This window comes from Nylanderia fulva, unplaced genomic scaffold (assembly GCF_048542155.1).
Source record: "Nylanderia fulva isolate GAGA-0341 unplaced genomic scaffold, ASM4854215v1 Scaffold557, whole genome shotgun sequence".
Lineage (NCBI taxonomy): Eukaryota > Metazoa > Arthropoda > Insecta > Hymenoptera > Formicidae > Nylanderia > Nylanderia fulva.
The window spans coordinates 7,028-32,500 of NW_028190651.1; the positions used below are offsets into that span (position 1 = coordinate 7,028).

General features: G+C 41.7%; 1 protein-coding gene, 1 non-coding gene and 2 pseudogenes across 2 annotated transcripts; 3 read left to right on the forward strand and 1 right to left on the reverse strand.

The window, feature by feature from the left end:
* Positions 1-262: 262 nt before the first annotated feature.
* LOC146721074 (uncharacterized) lies at positions 263-6,649 on the reverse strand. The gene is made up of 2 exons (XM_085487468.1): positions 5,315-6,649; positions 263-1,324 (listed from the first exon to the last, which is right to left on the reverse strand). Exons 1-2 carry the CDS (start codon positions 6,626-6,628, stop codon positions 578-580), a joined length of 2,061 nt encoding a protein of 686 aa, XP_085343594.1. The 5' UTR covers positions 6,629-6,649; the 3' UTR covers positions 263-577.
* A 14,422-nt stretch (positions 6,650-21,071) lies between these two features.
* LOC146721075 (small subunit ribosomal RNA) lies at positions 21,072-21,802 on the forward strand (annotated as a pseudogene; the record flags this gene model as incomplete).
* Positions 21,803-22,614: 812 nt separating this feature from the next.
* Positions 22,615-22,769, forward strand: LOC146721076 (5.8S ribosomal RNA). Its single transcript, XR_014925806.1, has one exon. It is a non-coding gene; the product is annotated as a 5.8S ribosomal RNA (ribosomal RNA).
* A 1,039-nt stretch (positions 22,770-23,808) lies between these two features.
* The window catches only part of LOC146721077 (large subunit ribosomal RNA), a 4,634-nt pseudogene continuing 2,969 nt past the window's right edge, over positions 23,809-25,473 (forward strand).

A 25,473-nucleotide genomic window follows, 5' to 3' on the forward strand; every position in this document is an offset into this window, starting at 1 on the left:
ACCATATGTCTTATACAGTCATTGAAATCGCCAGAGAATATATATATAGTGTCGTCAAAGTATACGATTGATATATATATATATATATATATATATATATATATATATACGTTCTTAACCTTATTTTAAGTTTTCTCACAAATAATCAATGAGGATTTTAAATATTCATAGTCGAACTATGGTATCCTTATTTAGTACTTTCGAACGTGTGACGGCTACAATGTTACTACGCATTACGTGCACGATTTTTAAGTCTCTTGAATTATGAATAGTTATAATATAGGCATGCTTATTCTTATTTCAGGTTTATGTTTCCTAACGAATGATCGAGAGTAGAGAGTCTTTATTAATTATGCCTTTTATGCTATCAATATTATTAAATTTAAAAGTGAATTATTACTCTGTCGTCATTTGTGAGAAGACATGTTTTAACCTACGAGTAATTATATGTGTGATTAAATATTCGTTATTACCGGTCTTTCATGCAGGTTAGAGATTGTCATGACTAATAGATTAAAGAATAAAGTTTTGAAAAAGTTTGAAGTTTTGAAATTGTCTGGACGTTACATCTCCCCTCCTATTTAAGAATAAAACCCGACGTTGATCTAGGGTTTTGTTCTAGATTAAAGAGATGTTGTTGTAAGTCGTTATACGTTTGAGGGACGGTGATATTTGTGGATTCTATTTCTTCAGGTCGTCTCATATTATAACCTTGAAGTTGAGGCTGACTTATCACCGGTGGTTCTTTTGGTAATGCAGGGGGTACGTCTGAGATGATGGCAAGAGGTGTGGCGTCTTCTGGGAACTTATTCTTTTCTTTTTCTTTGTTCACAGTCCTGCGGCTGAGGTGAAGCAAGAGATTGGTTAGGGAGTCCCATAATGCTCCCATCAGGTGTAGACTACATCCATATACGGTGTGTAACGCGTATCCATGAATGATGGTATCGATTGCCAATTTAGCAATACGAACGATCATAAATATTCCAACGACTCCGGCCGTGGCTGATCCAAAGCTCATGAATCCTCTCCATATTTTCGCAGCGGTGTTGTCTACGATTTTATTGAGTGATTCTTCGTCTAGTAGTTTGTATAGCGAGACGGAGTTGGCGTTAACTGGATGTCCGGTGAGTCCACGTGCAATGGCGTTGAGTAGTGCCGGTTTCTCTGCGGGAAACATGATGTGGTCTCTTAATTTTTCTATGTCTTGCTGGGTGTAGATTCCACTGACAGCTAATGGTCCGGGTGTTAAATAACTCCAGGTAAGTGATGCCATGGGTCGTAGTTGTTGAGGTGGCAACTGTCTTACTTGTGCTTTTGGTGTGAACTTGTAACGTCCAGACAATTTCAAAACTTCAAACTTTTTCAAAACTTTATTCTTTAATCTATTAGTCATGACAATCTCTAACCTGCATGAAAGACCGGTAATAACGAATATTTAATCACACATATAATTACTCGTAGGTTAAAACATGTCTTCTCACAAATGACGACAGAGTAATAATTCACTTTTAAATTTAATAATATTGATAGCATAAAAGGCATAATTAATAAAGACTCTCTACTCTCGATCATTCGTTAGGAAACATAAACCTGAAATAAGAATAAGCGTGACTATATTATAACTATTCATAATTCAAGAGACTTAAAAATCGTGCACGTAATGCGTAGTAACATTGTAGCCGTCACACGTTCGAAAGTACTAAATAAGGATACCATAGTTCGACTATGAATATTTAAAATCCTCATTGATTATTTGTGAGAAAACCTAAAATAAGGTTAAGAACGTATATATATATATATATATATATATATATATATATATATATATATATCAATCGTATACTTTGACGACACTATATATATTCTCTGGCGATTTCAATGACTGTATAAGACATGTAGTATTCTCTGGCGATCTCAATGACTGCATAAGACATACGGTATTCTCCGGCGATTTCAACGACAGTATAAGACATAATATTCATTTTACTAATATTAAATATATATATTATTAAATATGCTAATTTTAAATATGTACACGATATATATATATTAACACACAAAATTCTTATACCTGAAATATTTATATATATATATCGCTTATAAAGAAGTATACTAAATAATTAAATAATTATGTATGAAAGCCGCTTTACTATGTGAACTCGGCTTTACTCGCAAGGAAACATCCAGAAGATTCTAGAAGGTTCTAGAACAATAGCGTGATGCAATGCATGATGCAACGCTGAAACACGTTGCAACCTGCAAGGCCCATTGCAAGCCGCATAGCGATGAGTCACCAGCCACCTGCAAAATCGATTACCAAGAAGAAGATAAGATAAGTCGGAGCGCATAGCCAACAAAGGCATACAGCTATCGCTACCGAGAATAGGATAAGGAAAGTCGGAGCGACCGGCGATGAGTCACCTAGGAACGCCGCTATCTCTACTAAGAAGTCATCTCTCCGGGACTTAACCGTCGCAATCTCTACCAGGAACAGATTATCTCCGGTACTTCCCCGGCACATCTCTCTTACCATTGGCTGAGCCACATCGCCCGATGGGAGGAGCGAGCCCCATTTTTGGGTATATAAACCAGGCTCCCGGCACGGAACGGCAGTGATTTCGTCGCAGTGGTTCCAGTCAACAACAATCCAGCACTCAACCAGCAAATACTACGGGGCTCTGAAGACATCGAGACATAGCCGCCATTTCGGACCGAGGTACCGAGGCTTCTCAGCTCTTCAACTCAGAGGGAAGAACACAGTAGCGAAGTGTACCATAGCAAGGCACATAAGACATTGTCTAACCTTGTGAGTATTTAAGCCAGTTCACATATCCCTAAATAGTAAAGCGCGACGGACACTCATTATATTTAATCATTATATTTAATTAATTATTTAACCACTGAATTTCGAACTCAATCTTATTTCGCATTACGAACTCTGAATTTCGAACTCAATCTTATTTCACATTACGAACTCTGAATTTAATTATTTAACCACTGAATTTCGAACTCAATCTTATTTCACATTACGAACTCTGAATTTGAATACAGACATAAGCCATATATTACTCTGCGTTTCCGATATTATTCCAATCTACGATTTGCATCTGCATACGTCTGCGTTACAATCGTCGATCTATTTAATATTTTATCCAATACTATTCAATATTATTTAACCGATATCGCATACTTATTCAATCTATTATAATAAATATACTTATGTATTTTATTATATCACTGCTTATTTATATATGTATGTAACCCCGTATCCTACTACCTATTAGCGAATTGAATAACGCTAATTCCTCAGTACACATTAGAATATTATATCCTGTCAGAAGGTAAATTCGCAAATCATCTCAGAGATGCACGTTTAGTAAAGTGAACGTAGCATTAGCCTATTAAGACCAGGACCTGAGAACCCGGAATAACCGGATGTATACCTACCTCTCTATTCTTTTATGCTTTTAACACCTTGCACTTTCCAATAATTGCGAATTACTTTAGCACACCGACTGACAGTGATCTTGCATATTGATATTTAAATTTATTTGACAAGTGTACTCCACCTTACCCTATTTGCTACTATTAAAACCATACCCTGTCATAAGGTAAATTCGTTACTACGATTCTGAGATGCACGTTCTGTAAAGTGAACGTCGCATTAACCTTCGGGGACCGGAATCCACGGGCAACCGTACATTTCTTCACCCTTCCCTGCTTACTCCCTCTCTGCTTTACAAACCTAACGAATTACTTTACCAAACCAAATGACAGTGGTCTTAATGATTATTAAAAATAATTAATTCACAATTTACAACTCAATTATTGATGCTTGAAGCTACACGTATTAATACTCTTAATATAGATATTAATACTTATATTCAAACCTCTATTCCTAACTCCTCTATACCCATTAGAGTTATATCCTGTCAGAAGGTAAATTCGCAAATCATCTCAGAGATGCACGTTTAGTAAAGTGAACGTAGCATTAGCCTATTAAGACCAGGACCTGAGAACCCGAAATAACCGGATGTACACCTATCTCTCTATTCTTTCATGCTTTTAATACCCTGCATTTTCCAATAATTGCGAATTACTTTACCATACCAACTGACAGTGATTTTGATATTCATTGACAATTTGTTACTTCAAAGTCTAAGATTTATTTATTCATTAAGAATTACTATTTCAAAGTTTAAAATTTAATTATTAAATATTGAAACATCAAGTATTAATATTCTCAACGCAGATATTAATACTCCTATTCAAATCCTTCCTTTTATCCACATTATTACCAATTCTCATTTAATACAGGTTTATTATAATAATTACTGACATAAGGTTAATTTATTAATAGGTGAAGGGCTTTCTCGCATAAGATTAACCTTTCTTCTTTGTTCGCTTTCATTAACGAGTAAATCACGCTACAAACGTGAGTCATATTCAATTATTTCAAATAATAGAACAATCTATCTTTCGATTTATTCATGTGAATTTATTTAACCGTTAGATGGTCTCTCCTTTCCGACGAAGGAATCAGATCGATCGAAACGAGCAGCACCTTCACAGGCTACGCGAACGTAGATCTCGAAGACCTCTAAATCTAAACGTTCAAATTTATCCAACGCGAATAATCATACAACCTTCCTCTCCAGGCGCTTATTCGCCTATTAATAATATTCCTCCATACATTGACTACTCTCACCCTCAATTTCCTGAACAGTCTCATTCAGAATCAAATACTTACTTAATCGATCCAAATCATCAATTTTTAACTGACCCTGAATATCTCGTCCATAATCAAACTCAACAATTAGCATCTCCGGAACACGATCCATTTTTACAACCCAATTTTAATATTTTCGACGAGGACACCGTGGTACTCCCTCCCGACGACATCGATAATTTCGTCCCAGAAGAAGTGCAGCATAATTTTAGCTCCTTTATAAACTATCTTAATCAATCTAACGACTCTGAACAGGAGTCTAATAACATTATAATACAGCTCCAAGCTCATCCTGAACCGAGTCAGGACCAGTAGATTTTGTATCGACATAAAGGATTTATAAATGAATAAACAATTTTTATATTTGTAAAATATCTTTATTTATCGACCAGACCCGCAGAATTCCTTCTCCTTCCGACTTTCTCAATCGAATCTCAAGCTCTCGGCATCCCAGGGTATAGCCGGCCTAGCAGTTTGCCCTAAAAAAGTAGAGAGCAGCTTCTCGAACGTTTACCGAGGTAGACGCGAGAGAAGACCGACTTGTGCATAAGGTGATTTACCGCAAGGTGAATTGCCGGACGTAACAAACTGTACCCAGGTGTCTTCTATTCTATATAACGTTGGCAATTCCAGAGAGCATTCTCGTTCGTTCCCGATCTTTGTGACGATTCTTGATTTAGGCGTGAGGAAGTAAGAAGTATTTCTGACGGTCACAGGTAATTCGTTATAACATTCCTTCGTTGGACGTACGGTGACTTCTACGGGGATGCATTTTATAATCTGGACAGCTTCTCCAGTGGTGACGGCCATGTATCCCGGCGACTTCATAAGACTATACGCAAATTCATCGGGCAAGAGAGTTGCAAAAGACAAGGCGTTGGTTATTACTTGTCTTTCTAACTCGCATTTTTGCTGCATGACATTATGATATAATGATGTCATCTGATGTCGGATGTGTTTTTCGACATATACAAATTTGGAATTCATGTAAGTAAATATATCGAGGTTGTCCACGGGAATCGTACCTTTATTGGCAAAGGTTTGGCCTTGCTTTGTTTCGAGAATAAATAACTTCGGATGTTCCGTGCGAAGCAGAGTGTATCCGCATAACGGTTGTTCTTTAGTTTTGGTCAAAGCGAATGTGATGTCTTGCGTAGTGAGGCTGTAGACGATGGGGGAATCGTCGCCTGCTATCCTGGTTGCTAGTCCTTCGTATAAAACATCGTATTGATTGAAGTTGCAGGATTTCATTGGTACTGGTTTCCAAAAAGTATAACCGTCGTCAGAGTCCAAACAGAAGCTATCGGCCAGTGTACAGATGGTTCCTGATCTTAGCTTGATTTTTCCATGTTCGAGTTGTACTGGCACATAAGATGATTTCAGTGAGATTTTCGCAACTGCTTGAACAATTACGTTATCCCATGTGCCGTAAGGGTCAGAGTATTGCGTACCCTTACATGTTCCGTCGGCTTTCAATTCACCGGCTAACGTAAGGCTACGATAAGAAGTTTGATTGATTTTGAGTCCGCTAATTAAGTGAGCAGGTCCCAAGGACGTTGTGCCATCTTGAAACATTCGCAAACATTGTGAATATCCGGTTTCCTGGACGTAATCTGCTTTTCCATTAAAGACGACTGAGATGTGCGAGTGCATGCCACAGTGATATATCGTGCGAGATATTTCCAGTTTGCATTGTATAACCTCTGCATAATTATATTCGGAAAGTTGTAATAATTGTATATAGGTCTCCGTGGAGTTTGGAGTTTGATGATGGAGATTGCATTCTCCAACATCTAAGAGAGAGACGGCGGTGATGTTAAGATGCTGTCCACCACAATCGAATCCAATCAGGGCGAATGAAGTTTTAACGGAGAGTATTAGAATAATCCCTAACATCATGACAAGCTGTAACGCACAATCGGACTAGTTTTACTGAATTAAATACAATTTTTATATATATAAAGAAATTATCTAGCATGTACGTGCGCACGAATATACGCACGTATCTATAGATATATACATGTGCACGTGCGGAGGTAGTCCTGGCATTGGGCGCGATGAACGTTGTGCGAGAAAACTTTTAATAATTAAATAATATAGTATGCATGATTTATATTGTCGTCCGTTTTCGGACTCGCACATGGACATATATATATGCGTGTATAATAGTAAGTACAAATGCATGTTAATGCGCAGGTGTATATGTTATAAATTATATTTCGTCTTATATCTATGTATATCGGTTGCGCGGTTGCAGTTTTTTGTTCTGCCCGTGTCTTTTGTAAGATTCAGAGAATTTATTCGAGATTTGCTATTTGATAGAATATGATTAGCTCGTTCACTGGTGGGGCCGGAGTCGATTTCTCCGAACCGGCAAGTATAAGCGTATATATTTTTCATAATTTTAAATTTATTAAGGTTTTTCGCAAGCTATTCATAGTGGTTAAATACGAGTTATTACCAGTGAGCGAGTTAATGGCAGAGTGTAATAATATAATACGCATTGTATTAATTATCATATTGCATGGATATGAGTCTCATGCAATTTCGTGAGCCTTGTATGAGATGTACTTGAGCAAAGCATACCTCATACAAAGATGAAAAATAATGGCTAAAAGTAGTAAGAATAAAGTTTTGAATAATGCACAGGGTTCCATGCTGAACAACCTGTTTAGTTAGGACGGTTTCCTGAAATGGGAATCTTACATGTGTAGTATTATCGAAATATACCTGTAGATTTTTGTGCTGAGATTTTGATAATCTTTACTGGCGTCTAGGCTGAAGAGAACCTGTAACTAGGAATACATATGTTAATATACATGAATAATCTGAGAGATATAAGACGTGGTCGTCCTTACATCTACTGAATTAATATAATTAGTAATATATATAGTTTTATAGAGTAGGCTGGAAATGATTAATGGTAGGCACGATTCCATCCCAGTGTCTGATGGTATCGTTGCGTTTCCATACGTTTACTACATATTGTATATAGGTAAAGAAACATTCTTCACAGTGAGTTATAGGTTCGATTTTATAACAGGCATAGCGACAGTTGAGACATGGAGTAGGAGGTGCGGTTTCGCAGACAAGAACGTGATAATTGTAAATGTCTTTAGGTGCAGTTCGAGTTCTTCGCGTGATGCGACAAACTTGGCAATAGTTGTCGTAAATTGTACTTCTATAGCATCTAGCTCTATGTATATTAGGAAAGAATTCTAGCATTTTCTTTATTAGGGGAAATCTCTGTAACAGAGTGTGGAGTTCGACGATATTAGGATGTTCGTAATATGTATTAGAGGCTGTTGCGTTGTGATCGCAAGGATTATTGGAAGACATTTTTTTAATATTGTTGGAACGTCTTAAACAGCTAGAGGTGATTCAAGGGTGATTCCCAATCTATAGACGTTAAATAATTAGTGCAAACTGTGCAATTTTGTATTGGTTTGGAAATTGTTAGGAGTTGGGAACATACAGAACACTGTGGTTCGGGATAACCTAATCCAATCACGACAGCGTGAGTATATCGTGTTTGGTAAAAGGAGCGTGCAGCTAGATCAAGACTGGAATAACAATTTCTACAACGTGCAGAATTAGTGACTACGTTACGATATCCGTGTACCTTTACGCAGCGTGCGAAGGCAAATAAGTGGTGTAGTAAAGAACTCGTGGTTTGTCCTGGATGGACTGGTTGGCGATGCCAACACATCTGAAACCCAAAATTAGGAATATTGTTTTTTCAACCTGGTTCTATATGTGCTAATTTTAACTTATCGATATGGACGATCCGCGGTTTGTGGTTGATTAAGATTTTGGCGTTGTTGGAAGGTAGGATCTCTGTTATCTCATAGGGTCCTACGTAATGTGCTGAGAATTTTCCTTTCTTTGGTTCTTTTAATAAGAATACATAATCTCCTGTTTTAAATTGCCGAGGATTTTACACGTTGATCGTATAGTATTTGCTTCTCTCTTTAGCTCTAATAAGAGTTTGTCGCGCTTCTTCGCGAATATCGTATAATTTATTGAATAGTGTGTTTATATATTCTTGGTAAGTAGGCTCTAGAGGTTCTTCGATAGGTTGTGATACGCGGATGGCAATCTGGCCAGTCGTCCGAATATTAGCTCGTATGGCGAGAATTTGGTCCTTCGTGAACGCTTGTATTATAAGAGAAACATGGCGAGTTTGATATATTCATCCCAATTGTCTTCTTTGTCGATTGTGTCTTTAAATATTCTACTAATACATGTATCGATCCATTAGATTGAGGGTGATAAGCGGTAGTTTTAAAGTGTTGGCTATTGAATTTCTTTGTAGGACGCGTATTAAAGTTGATAGGAAGTTGCACCTTGATCGGTAAGAATAGCTTTAGGAGTTCCGTAAATACAATGATTCTTTTGTGAAAGCGTCGGCTATTGTTAATGAAGTGGCTTCTTTAATGGTACAGCTATGGAGTATTATAGTGTAATAAATCTTGCATTGTTTAGAGAATATATTTATTTCGTTATTTGTGATAGGGAATGGCCCTACTATGTCTAGTGAAACTTTGTCAAAGCTGTCCCGGGGGTATCCGTAATAATCATAGGTTGTTTGGTTTTGACGCGCGTTTAATTTCTTTAATTGGCATTCGCGACATTTCTAATAAATTCTTGAATATTCTTGTTTCATCGTATTCCAAAAGAATTGAGGTCGAAGTCTATTAAAAGTTTTTGTAACGCCTTTATGGCCACCGTATGCTGATGCATGATTGATTTTCCGAAATTAATTTGACGCGTTCTGTAGGGATAGGATGATCGACTAGATTTTGGCAAATAGTTATGTTATACGGGTATCGTGAAAAAATCTCTTTAGTTGGTAACACATGTATGACCAAGGAATGTCATCAAATTTGTGCATTTTGCTAATGCTAAGGAAGTTATTGTAATTCGATAACACAGTCTAATTAAAGAGCGTATGCAATTTTTTATGGTTTGCGGTTCTATTAATAGTCGATTGTTGTTCTTATTGGAATTGATATTAAATTATTTGATTTGATTTTCTTACGTTACTCTTTCGAAACTGAAATTTTCATACACGGGTAAAAGATTGCGGTAGAATAAAGCTCGGCTCCTTTGTCGTAAGGAGTTCCGTCTAAACTTATGAAATACATGATTATCTTTGTGATTAGTAGATTGTCGCTAATTTCTCGTATCTTACTTTGCTCGGAATTTGAGGAGAGGGGTGGTATAATTGGAACGGTTTCTGAAATTGCGGGATCCAACATAATCGTATTCTAAATTTTGAATTCGGCGTTTGACATATTGAATTAATCGTGATTATGTTATCGAGAGTCTGAACCTTCATTCGTTGAATCGGAATTATTTCCCGTTATCTTTAGTGTAATTAGGTGTCGTGTCGAATTCTTATTGAGATATGGAGTTAGAGAGTTGTTTTAATTGATCTGACAGAAGTCTAGGTCGGTCTTGAAATAGGGTCCGTACGGAGGACTCGTCGTTATAGAAGCGAATATGGTAATAATAAATCTGTGGGTGGATTCGAGATAAAGCGTCATGCATATATTTAATGATCTTTTTGTATTTGATTTCATTAATTAGATTCTGCTAAGTAGTATTCCACTTCCAGAGTCGGGAGGGTAGGACTTTTATAGAGTGCAGCCACAATCAAAAGGTTTATGGTCCGTTACTATAGTAAAGAGTCTTCCGTATAGTAAGGTCTGAATGACTTAATACAATATATGATGGCTAAGCATTCTTTTTCAATGTGTGAATAATTTTGTTCTGCGGTACTTAAAATTCGAGATGTATACGAGACCGGAGATGCTTTTCCTACCGGTCCCTGACTTAAAATTCCACCTATCGCGTATCCTGATGCGTCGGTAGTTAATAGAAAAGGTTTTGTAAAATCAGGATATTGAAGAATGGGGTTTTTGAGCATAATGCGTGTTTTAAAGAGTGGAAAGCTTCTACTTGTTTTAGTTGCAATTGAATATGCTATCCTTTTTCAATAAATCAGTAATGGTTTCGCGACTTTGGAAAAGTTAGGTATGAATCTTCTGTAATAACCGGCCTAAACCGAGAAATTGTTTTATATTCTTTGGGTTTTTGGGAGTTGGAGAAGTGCATTATCGATTTTATTTTGCCCGGGTCTGGTTTGACTCCGTTCGCGCCTATTATATGGCCTAAATAAGCAACTTCGTGCCTTATAGAATTCACACTATCCGCTGTAATTGTAAATTCGCGTCGCGTAATCGCATTAATCTTTCGCATTTAATTTCGTGTTCTCCTAATGATCGCGCTGTAAACGACAATGTCGTCCATGTAAACGAATAATTCGTTTCCTGTAGTCCTGATAATACATTATCCATAAGTCTTTGGAAAGAGCGGGTGCGGTTTTAATCCCGAATGGCATGCGCTACATTGATAATGCCGTTATGGGGTAGAGAAAATGCAGTGAGTTTTTATGTGCGCTTTAGATGACATAGAAATTTGGTTGTGAAATCCGGACGCTAATCAAATAGTGAAATGAAAAGTATTTGGCTGATCCTAATGATCAGGTATATCTGTAATATGAGGAAGGGGGTATGCGTCTCCTATAGTTTTCGTTGAGTCCACGATAGCTAGACCATACGCCAACGTTTATTGCCTTGAGAATCTGGTTTGTTCGGTTAGCAGATCGGTGAATTATACGGTGATGTAGAATACTCGACTAAATGATTATTAGTAATTCATGGAACGTGTTGTCAATTCTCTTTATGGACAGAGGAAACCTGTATTGCTTATTATGTATAGGACGTCGTTAATAGCCGAAATGTAATGTTTGAGTTGCGTGTAGTCTAATGGCTCGTCTAGGCAATGGAATATATCCGAATGCTTTGTTAGAATGAACGGATCGTGTGTTAATCTCTTACAGGATTTAAATGTTCGAGTCTCAAAGTTGCTCGACATCATGTGGTCGAATAGAATTAAAGAATGAGTGTTGGTCGTCGAGAAAAGCAAAGGGTTCTCGCACAAATCGACGATTGAAATTTCATCTCCCATTACGGGGTCGCCGACTCTCCGGTAATATACGTCTTAATTGCAAGACATTGAATTGCACCTAATGTTTAATGTTTCTATGTTGTGGAATGCTCCTCATCATCGTCTTCGTTTGGAATCGCACTGAATGCCCTAAGGTTCCAGTGTGATTAGTATAATCTCCGATCTTCGTCGTTTCGTTTAGTGTAATGTTACGACGTGCCATAAGGTCTTCGTTACAATGACATGTAATTATCTCACCTTCTTCTTCAGAAGGGTACCGTATGCCCTAAGGTTTTCGGCCCTATTAATGTATTCTCCCATGTCTTCATCTTCAAAGAGAGTACGTTGAGCCCTAAGGTCTCAGTACTATCGTTAATATTTCTAGTCGAGAGATTCGAAATCAAACAATTCTACCGACGGTTATGTCAATTTGAAATCCTCTTAGTGGTAATTAAATATTGGTAAGTATGCTTTCCGTTGGATTGAGTAGTAACACGATGAGTCTCGAAGAACACTTGTAAGCAGGGTTTGTAAGTTAAGTATCCAGAGAATTTCTGGATTGGAAATGTCGAAGCAACAGGAGTCACATCCTGCTCTAAGATTTGTAGCTTTTATTTCATAAGTTGACAAAGGGAATGATGATCGTGCCCGTTGATGAAGAAATCTATCATTATAATTTATGTAATATCGCTTTCCTTCCAGAGGCGTTTCCTAAGATCCCGTCTTGGGGAATGCAAAATAGAGTCGATATGAAATGGATCAAGTAGGTCGGTCCAAAGAGGAATGGTTATGGACCTAAAGTTATTATAGTTTCGAAGAGAGCCCTCGCATGGATATCATTTTTCTTTATTAGATGAAGTGAGTTGGGGTAATACGAATTGTTGTTTGATAAGATTTATACCGGAGCCAGAGTCAATCATGAAGTACATTATGAGATAAATGCGGGGATATGAGGTTTAAAAGAAGGTAGGTAAGTCGCTGTGTGTGAATTCTCGTCTACATGCAGACTTCGAGTGATGTGGTGGAAATAGAATTTTGCGTGAGAATCATGTGTCGATGGGTGCGTTCCTATCAGGAGCTTCGTTCCGGCGGACGTCGGATTGTCCGGAACGCTTGGGGGTTTACCGAATTAGCAAAAGAAGTGCGGGTCGAGCTGATTTTGCTCGAGTGATCTTTTATAAGGCAAGTTTCCGACCTTCGCTCATGAATGACCGGAGGACTGTACAAAACGACAGATGTGTAGCTGGAAAATTTGGTCCCTGGTTGCCCTGGTTCTGTGTGTGTGTGTGTATGAGGCGCAAGAGTAGACGAAATAGTTATTGCGTGAATTATTAATTATAGGGGGGGTATTCTAAGTTATTACGGTTGTGTGCCGTCGGAAGTTCCGTCGGCTCGAGGTGAGTGTAAGCTGCGATTTAAAAATTGGCTTTTCTTACGAAGGTTTTCGGGCTTCTAGAGGTTTCTTGGATAATGGAGGCGGGACCAGGCTTTGTCATAGTTTGAGGGTCGCTTATAATTTCACGCGGATTAAGCAAATTCAGAAGGTAGCCGTTAATAAAACTATTAGTAAAACTTGTCTCAATGTTATCTTTAACTTACGTCGTCAAGATTTCGCAAAATCAGCTTCCGTCCATGATGCCGTTCTTAATTCTTGAACCACGCGCAATGTAATCAAAATTGTTTAGGCTATTTCATGAATATGTTTGCTACTTCTTCCGCTATTGATGTCAATTAGTTTGTTCGGACCGAAAAGAATGTTTACACGTCGCACGTTGACATATCGTAAAACTATATTGAATTCTGGCTCCGTCGATTGAGGCAAGGCATGGCCCCTTGTAAGTTGGTAAATTAATGAGAACAAGATGATTTTTATTCCTGATATTAGGGACTAGTGAAAGGCTCTTTCGCAATTTTCGGGCACGTGGACGGACGGACATTTTGGCGTCGAATTAGGGTCTGTCTATAGCGGATTTAGACGAATGGGAGTTTGATGAGAAGACGTAGTTGTGTCTTTGGTGTCTTTACGATCAGAATGTCCTGCCATAGTGTTAATATGTTCGTGACTCTATATCTAACGTCGCGACAGCGAGTACTTGCTCTGATAATTTTCAATAAGGGTTAATTGTGCAGCTAATAGTCTGAAATGCCGGTTTGACCGAACCGTTTCCATTGTTTCTATTTGCTCTAATGTCCGTTGAATGAAAGTAAATTTTCTTCTCACTCGTAATGCCCCTGGCGTCTATCGCCACGTTCGTCCTTGCTGCCGGGAAGAATCTCTTCATTAGCTCATCCGCGCTTTCTTTCCATGTACTCATCACTCTATCACCCACTTTTATGCCACTTAATCTTACCCTATCACGCTTTCTCATGCACACCTTATATACATTGCTTCATGGATCCCTCTTCCCAGTCACGCACACAAATCGCTTCCAATTCTCCTCTTTCACTCTTCGCATTTCCTCCTTATACTCCCGCAAAACATACTTATATTCATTCATTCTTTCTTCCACTCTGCTTCCATTCCTCTTTCTCGCACGCTGGTAGGCACGTCTGCTCCTTCCTACAGCTTTCTTCAGTTTCTCAAGCTCATCCGTCCACCACACAAGCTTCCTAGCATACACAGGTTTACACCTCTTCATCTATCGATCATTCGCACTATGGATCCATTTCATCATTCGCTCTACACAGCTCTGCGCATCCGCTTTGTCTATGGCGCTCGCTGCATCCTCTAACGCACTCTCTCGCATATCACACATATATCCTTCCCAGTCTACGTCCTTGCACACCCATCTACGCATGCCCTCATTCGTACCTACATTCTCTCTGTGTACCATCCGTATTAACAATACTTTATGGTCACTTGTAACGTCCAGACAATTTCAAAACTTCAAACTTTTTCAAAACTTTAATCTATTAGTCATGACAATCTCTAACCTGCATGAAAGACCGGTAATAACGAATATTTAATCACACACATAGTTACTCGTAGGTTAAAACATGTCTTCTCACAAATGACGACAGAGTAATAATTCACTTTTAAATTTAATAATATTGATAGCATAAAAGGCATAATTAATAAAGACTCTCTACTCTCGATCATTCGTTAGGAAACATAAACCTGAAATAAGAATAAGCGTGCCTATATTATAACTATTCATAATTCGAGAGACTTAAAAATCGTACACGTAATGCGTAGTAACATTGTATCCGTCACACGTTCGAAAGTACTAAATAAGGATACCATAGTTCGACTATGAATATATAAGTATTTAAAATCCTCATTGATTATTTGTGAGAAAACCTAAAATAAGGTTAAGAACGTATATATATATGTATTTACGTCAAAGGGTTTGTTCCGAGACACCTTCACGACTCTATATATATATGTCAATCGTATACTTTCACGACACTATATATATATATATCAATCGTATACTTTGACGACATATTCTCTGGTGATTTCAATGACTGTATAAGACATATGGTATTCTCCGGTGATTTCAACGACAGTATAGGACATATGGTATTCTCCGGTGATTTCAACAACAGTATAGGATATAACGTTTGACATATAATACAATTATTTCCTTTTTCTCTCTTGACTTAAATGGATAGTAATTATTTATTTCTTGAATAAATTTCGATTTGAATAAATTTCGATTAATTATACAGATCGACTATTACGATATAATATTCATTTTACTAATATTAAAAATATATTATTCAATGGTATTAAACTTTAAATATATACGCGATATATATATATTAACATACAAAACTTCTTACAAATACATTTACTTATAATTATAAAACCCAAAGATCATATACATAGCGCAAATAACATTATATCCATCGTACGCCCAAAGGAGCCACTACACTAAGAGACTATTATTTCTCTCAGTGCATGTAGTGCATGTATGAAACCCGCCTTATTACTACCTGAAAATATATATATGTGCGTATCGTTTATAAGAAGTATACTAAATAATTAAATAATTATGTATGAAAGCTGCTTTACTATGTGAACTCGGCTTTACTCGCAAGGAAACATCCAGAAGATTCTAGAAGGTTCTAGAACAATAGCGTGATGCAATGCATGATGCAACGCTGAAACACGTTGCAACCTGCAAAGCCTATTGCAAGCCGCATAGCGATGAGTCACCAGCCACCTGCAAATCAATTACCAAGAAGAAGATAAGATAAGTCGGAGCGCATAGCGATGAGTCACCAGCCACCTGCAAAATCAATTACCAAGAAGAAGATAAGATAAAACATCCAGAAGATTCTAAAAGGTTCTAGAACAATAGCGTGATGCAATGCATGATGCAACGCTGAAAACACGTTGCAACCTGCAAAGCCTATTGCAAGCCGCATAGCGATGAGTCACCAGCCACCTGCAAAATCGATTACCAAGAAGAAGATAAGATAAGTCGGAGCGCATAGCCAACAAAGGCATACAGCTATCGCTACCGAGAATAGGATAAGGAAAGTCGGAGCGCTCAGCGATGAGTCACCTTGAACGCCGCTATCTCTACTAAGAAACAATCTCTCCGGGACTTAACCGTCGCAATCTCTACCAGGAACAGATTATCTCCGGTACTTCCCCGGCACATCTCTCTTACCATTGGCTGAGCCGCAATCGCCCGATGGGAGGAAGCGAGCCCCATTTTTGGGTATATAAACCCGGCTCCCGGCACGGAACGGCAGTGATCCCGTCGCAGTCCAGAAGCAGTGAATCCGTCCTCCATCACTCAGAAGTGAACTCACCATCTATCACTCAAGAGTGATTTTCGTCGCAGTGGTTCCAGTCAACAACAATCCAGCACTCAACCAGCAAATACTACGGAGCTCTGAAGACATCGAGACATAGCCGCCATTTCGGACCGAGGTACCGAGGCTCCTCAGCTCTTCAACTCAGAGGGAAGAACACAGTAGCGAAGTGTACCATAGCAAGGCACATAAGACATTGTCTAACCTTGTGAGTATTTAAGCCAGTTCACATATCCCTAAATAGTAAAGCGCGACGGACACTCATTATATTTAATCATTATATTTATTTAATTATTTAACCACTGAATTTCGAACTCAATCTTATTTCACATTACGAACTCTGAATTTAATTATTTAACCACTGAATTTCGAACTCAATCTTATTTCACATTACGAACTCTGAATTTGAATACAGACATAAGCCATATATTACTCTGCGTTTCCGATATTATTCCAATCTACGATTTGCATCTGCATACGTCTGCGTTACAATCGCCGATCTATTTAATATTTTATCCAATACTATTCAATATTATTTAACCGATATCGCATACTTATTCAATCTATTATAATAAATATACTTATGTATTTTATTATATCACTGCTTATTTATATATGTATGTAACCCCGTATCCTACTACCTATTAGCGAATTGAATAACGCTAATTCCTCAGTACACATTAGAATATTATATCCTGTCAGAAGGTAAATTCGCAAATCATCTCAGAGATGCACGTTTAGTAAAGTGAACGTCGCATTAGCCTAATAAGACCAGGACCTGAGAACCCGGAATAACCGGATGTATACCTACCTCTCTATTCTTTTATGCTTTTAATACCTTGCACTTTCCAATAATTGCGAATTACTTTACCACACCGACTGACAGTGATCTTGCATATTGATATTTAAATTTATTTGACAAGTGTACTCCACCTTACCCTATTTGCTACTATTAAAACCATACCCTGTCATAAGGTAAATTCGTTACTACGATTCTGAGATGCACGTTCTGTAAAGTGAACGTCGCATTAACCTTCGGGGACCGGAATCCACGGGCAACCGTACATTTCTTCACCCTTCCCTGCTTACTCTCTCTCTGCTTTACAAACCTAACGAATTACTTTACCAAACCAAATGACAGTGGTCTTAATGATTATTAAAAATAATTAATTAATAATTTACAATTCAATTATTGATGCTTGAAGCTACACGTATTAATACTCTTAATATAGATATTAATACTTATATTCAAACCTCTATTCCTAACTCCTCTATACCCATTAGAGTTATATCCTGTCAGAAGGTAAATTCGCAAATCATCTCAGAGATGCACGTTTAGTAAAGTGAACGTAGCATTAGCCTATTAAGACCAGGACCTGAGAACCCGGAATAACCGGATGTACACCTATCTCTCTATTCTTTCATGCTTTTAATACCCAGCATTTTCCAATAATTGCGAATTACTTTACCATACCAACTGACAGTGATTTTGATATTCATTCTGTTACTTCAAAGTCTAAGATTTATTTATTTATTAAGAATTACTATTTCAAAGTTTAAGATTTAATTATTAAAGATTGAAACATCAAGTATTAATATTCTCAACGCAGATATTAATACTCCTATTCAAATCCTTCCTTTTATCCACATTATTACCAATTCTCATTTAATACAGGTTTATTATAATAATAAGGTTAATTTATTAATAGGTGAAGGGCTTTCTCGCATGAGATTAACCTTTCATCTTTGTTCGCTTTCATTAACGAGTAAATCACGCTACAAACGTGAGTCATATTCAATTATTTCAAATAATAGAATAATCTATCTTTCGATTTATTCATGTAAATTTATTTAACCGTTAGACGGTCTCTCCTTTCCGACGAAGGAATCAGATCGATCGAAACGAGCAGCACCTTCGCAGGCTACGCGAACGTAGATCTCGAAGACCTCTAAATCTAAACGTTCAAATTTATCCGACGCGAATAATCATACAACCTCCCTCTTCAGACGCTTATTCGCCAATTAATAATATTCCTCCATACATTGACTACTCTCACCCTCAATTTCCTGAACAGTCTCATTCAGAATCAAATACTTACTTAATCGATCCAAATCATCAATTTTTAACTGACCCTGAATATCTCGTCCATAATCAAACTCAACAATTAGCATCTCCGGAACACGATCCATTTTTACAACCCAATTTTAATATTTTCGACGAGGACACCGTGGTACTCCCTCCCGACGACATCGATAATTTCGTCCCAGAAGAAGCGCAGCATAATTTTAGCTCCTTATAAAACTATCTTAACCAATATAACGACTCTGAACAGGAGTCTAATAACATTATAATACAGCTCCAAGCTCATCCTGAACCGAGTCAGGACCAGTAGATTTTGCATCGACATAAAGGATTTATAAATGAATAAACAATTTTTATATTTGTAAAATATCTTTATTTATCGACCCGACCCGCAGAATTACCTTCTCCATCCGACTGTCTCAATCGAATCTCAAGCTCTCGGCATCCCAGGGTATAGCCGGCCTAGCAGGTTGCCCTAAAAAAGTAGAGAGCAGCTTCTCGAACGTTTAACCGAGGTAGACGCGAGAGAAAGACCGACTTGTGCATAAGGTGATTTACCGCAAGGTGAATTGCTGGACGTAACACACTCCCTCCCCAGTCGGGCTTTACTTCCCACTCATACCGGCACCCTCCATTCACGCCGATTCACGAAAGTGACATCGATGTCACTCTCCCCATTCGGCCCGCTGAACGAGTAAAACTCGCTTGGCTCATTCAACAACATTCATCCCGCTCGCAATCATCCATTCCTCAATCACTCTACCACGCGCTTCACTTCTCTCTGCTGCCTTCCACCCTTGCTATACCACAAGGGAGAGACGGCATTCGCATCCATACCTATCAGCAGACGCTTTCTCCCGGCCGTCTCACATACTCTGTCCATGTACGCCAAGTACGGCTCGATACACTTACCATACTGGCAATACATGGACACCACATACATTTCGCCAAAGTCGCCCTTCAACCACACACTCACTCCAAGCTTATTCGTACACTCTCTCACGCACATCACGTCTAACCTAGAGTCATTTACCACCACTGCTGCTTTCACCGTCCCACTTTCGCACACAATCACATCCATACCTATGGGCAAGCCCACCACACGTCCATGCCTTTCATACGGTTCTTGCAGCAGTGCTACACTCACTCGACGTTCGCGCATCATCTCACCCTAGATCACACATAATTGCATACGCTCTCTGGCAGTTATACTGCACCACATTCACGCACCATTCATTCGTCATTTATTCTCGCTTTCTCTCTCTCTAACGCTCTCACGTATTCCGGACACACTTCGGACAGAACCGAGTGATCACATTTGCTCCCTTTCAGCTTACAGTTTTCTACACACACTTTCCTTTTTACAATCTCTCATCATGTGTCCTACACATCCACATTTTTGGCACAGTCTTTCCTTTTCGGTGCATTGCCGCATCATGTGCCCAAATGCGAAGCACTTGTGGCACCTCAGCACACTGAAAACTCTTTCACCCTAAAGGCCTTCCAATGCACAAACACTCGTCCGTCACTACAGAGCACATTTCTTATTGCACTCGTAACTTCTAATATCACATTTCCGCAGGTTGCATCTTTCTTCGCATTCCTACTCACAACACGCACACGTTCCATAAATACCTCTCTCATCCACTCGCCCTTTCAAGCTCCTCTCATACATTTCTCTCATTAACACTTCACTCGCCATATCATTCGGCACATCGTACAAGATGATCTTTGGGCCTATCTTGCGAGGCAGCTCAACCTTTAGGCCAGCATTCTTAAACTGACCACACTTCTTATTCTTTTCAAACTCACTCTCGCTCATCGTCTCAATCGCTACACCTCCATTCCTCACTTTCCTCACCGCTTTCACACGCACATTCAGTGACTTGCTCACATGCTTCATCATTCTCTCCTTTACTTCCTCACTTGTCACACTCGCACTTGCATCATCCGCTCTCACTATTACCGCATAACTCTTCTCTTTCGTTTTCACTCGTTTTCACATTCACTTCCTGTACCTTTTCAATCACGCTCTTTTCAACATTTTTCGCACTCACGCTCGCATAGCTCATTCCACTTCCGCCGTAGGCTAAATCCCGACTCGCTCGACGCATACACTCATCCAGTTTTCCCCTGTATTCTCTCATTTTTGCACAACATTTTCATCATCTGTTCCTCATATTCTCCCACAATGTCCAGTATTTTCTCACTCGCACTCTTTGAAATTTTGTTCGTCTCCGTAAACAGGAATTTACGGAGTCTCGCACCAATTACTCTCATACACGCTATCTCACTCACTTCCGCAACGCTCTCATTCTCTCCCCTCATTCATTAATCAAGAACGAAAGTTAGAGGTTCGAAGGCGATCAGATACCGCCCTAGTTCTAACCATAAACGATGCCAGCTAGCGATCCGCCGAAGTTCCTCCGATGACTCGGCGGGCAGCTTCCGGGAAACCAAAGCTTTTGGGTTCCGGGGGAAGTATGGTTGCAAAGCTGAAAACTTAAAGGAATTGACGGAAGGGCACCACCAGGAGTGGAGCCTGCGGCTTAATTTGACTCAACACGGGAAACCTCACCAGGCCCAGACACCGGAAGGATTGACAGATTGATAGCTTCTTTCTTGATTCGGTGGAGTGGTGGTGCATGGCCGTTCTTAGTTGGTGGAGCGATTTGTCTGGTTAATTCCGATAACGAACGAGACTCTAGCCTGCTAAATAGGCGTACCTTATGGTATCGCGAAGGCCCCCGGCTTCGGCTGGCGGGTTTTTTACTACCAACGTACAAACAAATCTTCTTAGAGGGACAGGCGGCTTCTAGCCGCACGAGATTGAGCAATAACAGGTCTGTGATGCCCTTAGATTTCTGGGCCCGCACGCGCGCTACACTGAAGGAATCAGCGTGTGTTCCTGGCCGAAAGGCCCGGGTAACCCGCTGAACCTCCTTCGTGCTAGGGATTGGGGCTTGCAATGTTCCCCATGAACGAGGAATTCCCAGTAAGCGCGAGTCATAAGCTCGCGTTGATTACGTCCCTGCCCTTTGTACACACCGCCCGTCGCTACTACCGATTGAATGATTTAGTGAGGTCTTCGGACTGGTGCGCGGCAATGTCTCGGCATTGCCGATGTTGCCGGGAAGATGACCAAACTTGATCATTTAGAGGAAGTAAAAGTCGTAAACAGGTTTCCGTAGGTGAACCTGCGGAAGGATCATTAACGTCCGGAGGCTCCTGCTCTGCGTCGAGAGTCCTCTCTTTTGGGAGAGACGCGCGCTCGCAGCAGTCGGCGACTGAATGGGACGCGCTGAAAAGGCGCTCTCAGAGAAAAGAAAATAACGGATTTGACGGAATTTGTTGGTTGTGTTTTGATATAACGACGGACGCCGTCGCGCCTCTCTGACCGAAAGTAGTCGGCAAGCAGAGCAGCGCGCCCGGCGGTGTTCGACGACGATTCGGAGCGAGACGCTTCGCGATCACGCTCGTGTGTGTGCCATTCTCCGGCCACACACACACACAGAGCGTCGATTCGGCGTTGAGCGCGAACCGGTGGTAACCTATGCCCCGCGCACGCGTGTGTGCAGCACCCACGACGTTCGTCGACGCGCGCCCTCCCCGTTGTCGCGGGGGCAGCGGTCAGCGTGCCGAGAACACACGGTGTGCGACCGCGAGTGCCGAGCGAGAGGACCCCCCATATATTATTATAATATATATATAACACAGAGAAGGGATCGATGATATTTCGACCAATCTGTCAACTGTGTCGGTCCGACGGTTTCTTCAAAGAGCTTCCGCCCCGGCTCTCCCGTTGCGGGAGAGACGCTCCGAACGAGAAACACACAACTCTATCTTTGTGCCGTAGCCTTCCCTGGCGGGAGGCGGCGGTCCGCGCGCGTCTCGGACGCGCGCGGACAGCTGATCGAAGAGCCACCACGATTATTCTCTCTCTCTCGTCGAGAGAAGAGGACCACGATGGTTGAACGAGAAGCGCGTTTCTTCGCGAACGCAAAAAATTTCGAACGATTACCCTGAACGGTTGGATCACTTGGCTCGTGGGTCGATGAAGAACGCAGCTAATTGCGCGTCAACTTGTGAACTGCAGGACACATGAACATCGACATTTCGAACGCACATTGCGGTCCCGGATACAATTCCCGGACCACGCCTGGCTGAGGGTCGTTTTAGTACCCCTAAACTGCTTGCGCCCGAAAAGCGCGCACGGCACGACGCGGGCGACCAGAGAATGGCGCGCGCGTCGCCTGTGCCCTGTGCAACGCTTACAATGGGCGTACGAGCGATCGTTGGGACGTTCGCCCGAGGTGTCTGTGCCGCGCCGACCGGCCGCGGTGCAAATCCTGGCGTCGTCTGAAATGACACACCGAAATAATAATAATAATAATGAGGAGGAGAAGCGCACAAGCGTGTAAAACGTTGGCGAACGCGCGCCCAGAGAATGCTGCGCGAATTAAGAGGGGGAGCGTGTTTGTGTATCCAAGTCGTGTGTGTACGCGAGAGCGAGGAGAAATGGGATGAGAGTAAGAGCGCGCGCGAAGGGAGCAACAAACGGCCAAAAAAAGGGTCAGGACGGTGAATGGCACCGCTTTCCCTAGAGCGGCGCGTGCGTCGTTGTCTCCCGAAAGTAGGTAGCGCTTGTCTCACCGTCTCTCCTCTCCGTACATCACACAGACTGACCGGACTGCTCTCGCACTCTGTGCCGCGTCTCTCGGTGCGATAGCGCTCGCGCGTCTTATGCCGAGGCGCCCTTGCCCGCACACATAACGGTATTACGGAGAAATATACGGCGCGTCGTCGTCCGGCGGAGAGAGCATTCGTAATCCTTTACCTCTTTACGGAGAAGGGTTTTGAATCGCGAGCCGACCGCGTGTCCGAGTCCACGAAATTTTCGTAAAGCGAAAAAAGGGGACCGGCGCGCCGCGTCGTGTACTCGTCGAATCGATTCCGCCCGAATTTCGTATATAAAAGAGAAGGGAGAGCCGAGAATCTCGAACCCCGCGATATATCGTCTCCATTACCACCAACGAGTGTGTGTGCGGTTAGCGCCCCGGCGATTTGCCTTCTCGCGTATTTCGTGTGCTGCCGCTGCTGCTCTCTCGTTCGACGCTCTCTCTCTCTCTCCCTCTTATAATATATATTATAGAGGAGAGACGACGATGAGCGACGCGGAGGAGGCAAACGGCTACGAAAACTCACTATGCGACGACCTCAGAGCAGGCGAGATTACCCGCTGAATTTAAGCATATTATTAAGCGGAGGAAAAGAAACTAACCAGGATTTCCTTAGTAGCGGCGAGCGAACAGGAAAGAGCCCAGCACCGAATCCCGCGGTTCCGCCGCAGGGAAATGTGGTGTTTGGGAGGATCCGCTTTATCCCGAGGTGCCGCGTCGCGTCCAAGTCCATCTTGAATGGGGCCACTTACCCGTAGAGGGTGCCAGGCCCGTAGCGACCGGTGCGCGCCTCGGGAGGATCTCTCCTTAGAGTCGGGTTGCTTGAGAGTGCAGCTCTAAGTGGGTGGTAAAACTCCATCTAAGGCTAAATACGACCACGAGACCGATAGCGAAACAAGTACCGTGAGGGAAGTTGAAAAGAACTTTGAAGAGAGAGTTCAAGAGTACGTGAAACCGTTCAGGGGTAAACCTAAGAAACCCAAAAGATCGAACGGGGAGATTCATCGTCAGCGGCGCTGGCTTCGCGTCGGTCGGCGATGTCCCGCGGAGTCCTTGCGGCTCGCGCGCGGGCACGCTACCGTGCGCCGATGTCCGGCGCTCGTCGTCGTGCACTTCTCCCCAAGTAGAACGTCGCGACCCGCTGGGTGCCGGTCTACGGCCCGGGTGCGGTTGTCTGTCGCGTCGCCGGTAAAACGGCACGCGACAAACCCTCGGTCGCCCGGCCGGCTGCTCGGCGGTACGCGCAAGGTATCAGGCCGCACTATTCACGGTGCGTCGAGACCGTCGCAAGCGCGCGCCACGGTACTCGGAGGTTACGGACTTTCGCGCCGTCCCCGGTCCTGGCCCGCTGTTGGTTACAGTACGGTACACCTTCGACAGGCCTGCGAACGTCTCCCGCGGTCTCGCGGGAGACCGATACCGGTCGGCGACGCTACTGCTTTGGGTTACTCTTAGGACCCGTCTTGAAACACGGACCAAGGAGTCTAACATGTACGCGAGTCATTGGGACTTGTCGCGAGACCTAAAGGCGTAATGAAAGTGAAGGTCGGCCCTGGCCGTCGACCTAGGGAGGATGGGCCGCGTTCGCGATGCGGCCTCGCACTCCCGGGGCGTCTCGTTCTCATCGCGAGAAGAGGCGCACCCAGAGCGTACACGTTGGGACCCGAAAGATGGTGAACTATGCCTGGTCAGGACGAAGTCAGGGGAAACCCTGATGGAGGTCCGTAGCGATTCTGACGTGCAAATCGATCGTCGGAACTGGGTATAGGGGCGAAAGACTAATCGAACCATCTAGTAGCTGGTTCCCTCCGAAGTTTCCCTCAGGATAGCTGGCACTCGGCCGTTCCGCACGGAACGCGCGCGAGTCTCATCTGGTAAAGCGAATGATTAGAGGCCTTGGGGCCGAAACGACCTCAACCTATTCTCAAACTTTAAATGGGTGAGATCTCTGGCTTTCTTGAATTATGAAGCCACGAGCATCTTCGGATCAGAGTGCCAAGTGGGCCATTTTTTGGTAAGCAGAACTGGCGCTGTGGGATGAACCAAACGCAGAGTTAAGGCGCCCAACTCGACGCTCATGGGACACCATGAAAGGCGTTGGTTGCTTAAGACAGCAGGACGGTGGCCATGGAAGTCGGAATCCGCTAAGGAGTGTGTAACAACTCACCTGCCGAAGCAACTAGCCCTGAAAATGGATG

Excerpts from the sequence above, each read along its gene's own strand:
- LOC146721074 (XM_085487468.1), bottom strand. The coding sequence starts at position 6,628 with ATGATGTTAGGGATTATTCTAATACTCTCCGTTAAAACTTCATTCGCC. Across the intron at positions 1,325-5,314 it reads AAGACACCTGGGTACAGTTT|TTCACACCAAAAGCACAAGT; the intron begins GTTACGTCCGGC and ends GGACGTTACAAG.